Raw genomic sequence first — 2,600 nt, 5'->3', positions numbered from 1 at the left:
AATTGGATGACTTAATCGAGTTGAGAGGTGAGACTGCAACCCGAGGCAAGGATGGGACTAAACATGCCAGCATGACACTAGTGTTAGACACTAAATGTCATGAGTCCCATAAAGATCTAAGAGTTGCACTTGTAATGCAATTGGTGCCCGCCGCCTACCGATTGAATCCACCATTGCTAGCAGATCAACTGATGTGATGGTGGAAGCACAATGTGTATCTTAGCCTTTTACGAAAATTAATAGTTTTATAAGTTTTTTTTTAAAACATGGGTAGTTAATTTATAAAAGGATAATTATTAAAGATACTAAAAGAACCTTGTTTATTTTGTAGATGACATCAAACGCAATTCAATCCGTAAACAACATGACCATAAGGTCAATCCTTGAGAAGGAAAAATTGAATGGTAACAACTTCATTGACTGGTATCGAAACCTTCAGATTGTCTTAAAGTCTGAAAGGAAATTGCACCATCTGGAAAATCCTTTACCTGAAGCACCACCTGAAACTGCCAGTGCTACTGTTCGTAATGCTTATACTAAGCAGTATAACGAACAACTTGAAGTAGCATGTCTTATGCTTGCTAGCATGACCTCTGAGATTCAAAGGAACTTAATGGACTACAATGCATATGACATGATCGAGGAACTCAAGACGATGTTCCAACAGCAGGCAGAACAGGAATTGTTTGAAACTGTGAAAGCATTTCGCGCTTGCAAACATGAGTTGGGGCAACCGGTTAGCCAATATGTCTTAAAGATGAAAGGCTATCTGGATCAATTGGAGCGCCTTGGTTATGCTATGCCACCAGTTCTTGGAGTGCACTTGATACTTACTTCACTATCCAAGGACTATGATGGATTTGTAATGAATTACAATATGCATAGCATGGGAAAAACCATTCCTGAGCTACATGCAATGCTTAAGCAAGCTGAAAAGGGGCTACCAAAGAAGACTCCTGCAGTCTTAACCATAAAGGAAAGTAAAATCTAGAAAAGAAAGCCACAAGCTGGAAGTGGAAAGGCAAAAGGAAAGAGTAAGCAAGCTTACACACCTAAGAAGAAAATTCCACCACCAGCAAAGAAAGAGCATCCCGCAAAGGACATGGCTTGTCACCATTGCAGCCAGATTGGTCATTGGAGACGAAACTGTGTGCTTTACTTGGAAGAGTTGAAGAAGGGAAAGGCTGGTTCGACCAGTACTTCAGGTATCTTCGTTATAGAACTCTATAATTTTCCTAATAAAACTTGGGTGTATGACACTGGTTGTGGTACTCATATTTGTAATGATATGCAGGGACTTAGGAAAATTCAGAAGCTGAATAAGGGGGCTTTGGATCTGTACGTTGGCAATGGCGATCGTGCAGCTGTCGAAGCTATAGGAAGCTATGAGCTCATCCTCCCAAGTGAACTTATTCTTATTTTAGATAATTGTCATTATGCACCTTCTATTACTAGAGGTGTTATTTCAGTTTCTCATTTGAGAGATAATGGTTTTAATCATGTATTTACAGATTATGGTATTTCGGTTTCTAAGGATAATATTTTTTATTTTAATGCTATTCCTAGAGATGGTATTTTTGAAATTGACATGCATAATCTTGTTCCAAACGAAAGTTCTATATTTAATTGTAGCTCTAAGAAATTCAAGCATGATTTGAATTAAACATATCTATGGCATTGTCGTCTTGGTCATATAAACAAGAAACGCATAACAAAGCTGCAACACGATGGGTTTCTTGAGTCAACCGGTAATGAGTCATTTGACATATGTGAATCTTGTTTATCCGAAAAAATGACAAAGAAACCTTTTACCCACAAGGTTGAAAGGGCGAGTGATCTACTTGGACTCATTCATACTGATGTATGTAGCCCATTTAGAACAATGTCTAGAGATAGAGCTACCTACTTCGTTACTTTTACTGATGATTTCAGTAGATATGGTTATGTTTACTTGATTAAACATAAACATGAAGTATTTGAAACGTTCAAAGTGTTTCAAAATGGAGTAGAAAATCAACTCGGAAAGACCATTAAGGTTCTACGGTCCAACCGTGGAGGCAAATATATGAGTCAAGATTTTTTAGATCATCTGAGAGATCATGAGATTGTCTCACAGTTTACTCCTCCTTACACACCTCAGCATAATGGGGTGTCAGAAAGGAGAAATCGAACTTTGCTTGACATGGTTTGATCAATTATGAGTCTAACAACTCTACCAGCATCCTTTTGGGGATATGCTCTAGTGTATGCTTGATAGTGCTCCAAATGAACATATATTTAGTAGCAATATCCTCCCAATATGTAAATTATTTAGTTGTAATTGTCCTATTTTAAGTTGTAATCGTTTATATTAAATAAGTGCGAAGACAAAAGGCGAAAACGACGATTTGAAGACGCAAATGACCAAAAAGCTCAAATGTACAAGATACAATCCAAGTGGTTCAATTTATTGATGAGAAACGTCTAAAAATGACAAAAGTACAAGTTGCGGAATGCAAAGTACAAGATATTAAATTATACGAAAAGACGTTCGAAAATCCGGAACCGGGACCTGAGCCAACTATCAACGCCCGACGCAACGGACCAAAAATTACAAGTCT

General features: G+C 37.7%; 1 protein-coding gene across 1 annotated transcript; it reads left to right on the top strand.

Moving 5' to 3' along the window:
- Nucleotides 1-364: 364 nt before the first annotated feature.
- LOC139901886 (uncharacterized) lies at nucleotides 365-991 on the top strand. The gene has a single exon (XM_071884556.1). It carries the CDS (start codon nucleotides 365-367, stop codon nucleotides 989-991), a length of 627 nt encoding a protein of 208 aa, XP_071740657.1.
- The last annotated feature ends 1,609 nt before the right edge of the window (nucleotides 992-2,600 follow it).

This window comes from Rutidosis leptorrhynchoides, chromosome 3 (genome assembly GCF_046630445.1).
Source record: "Rutidosis leptorrhynchoides isolate AG116_Rl617_1_P2 chromosome 3, CSIRO_AGI_Rlap_v1, whole genome shotgun sequence".
In the NCBI taxonomy this organism is placed as follows: Eukaryota; Viridiplantae; Streptophyta; class Magnoliopsida; order Asterales; family Asteraceae; genus Rutidosis; species Rutidosis leptorrhynchoides.
This window is presented reverse-complemented; position numbering and strand designations above follow the sequence as displayed.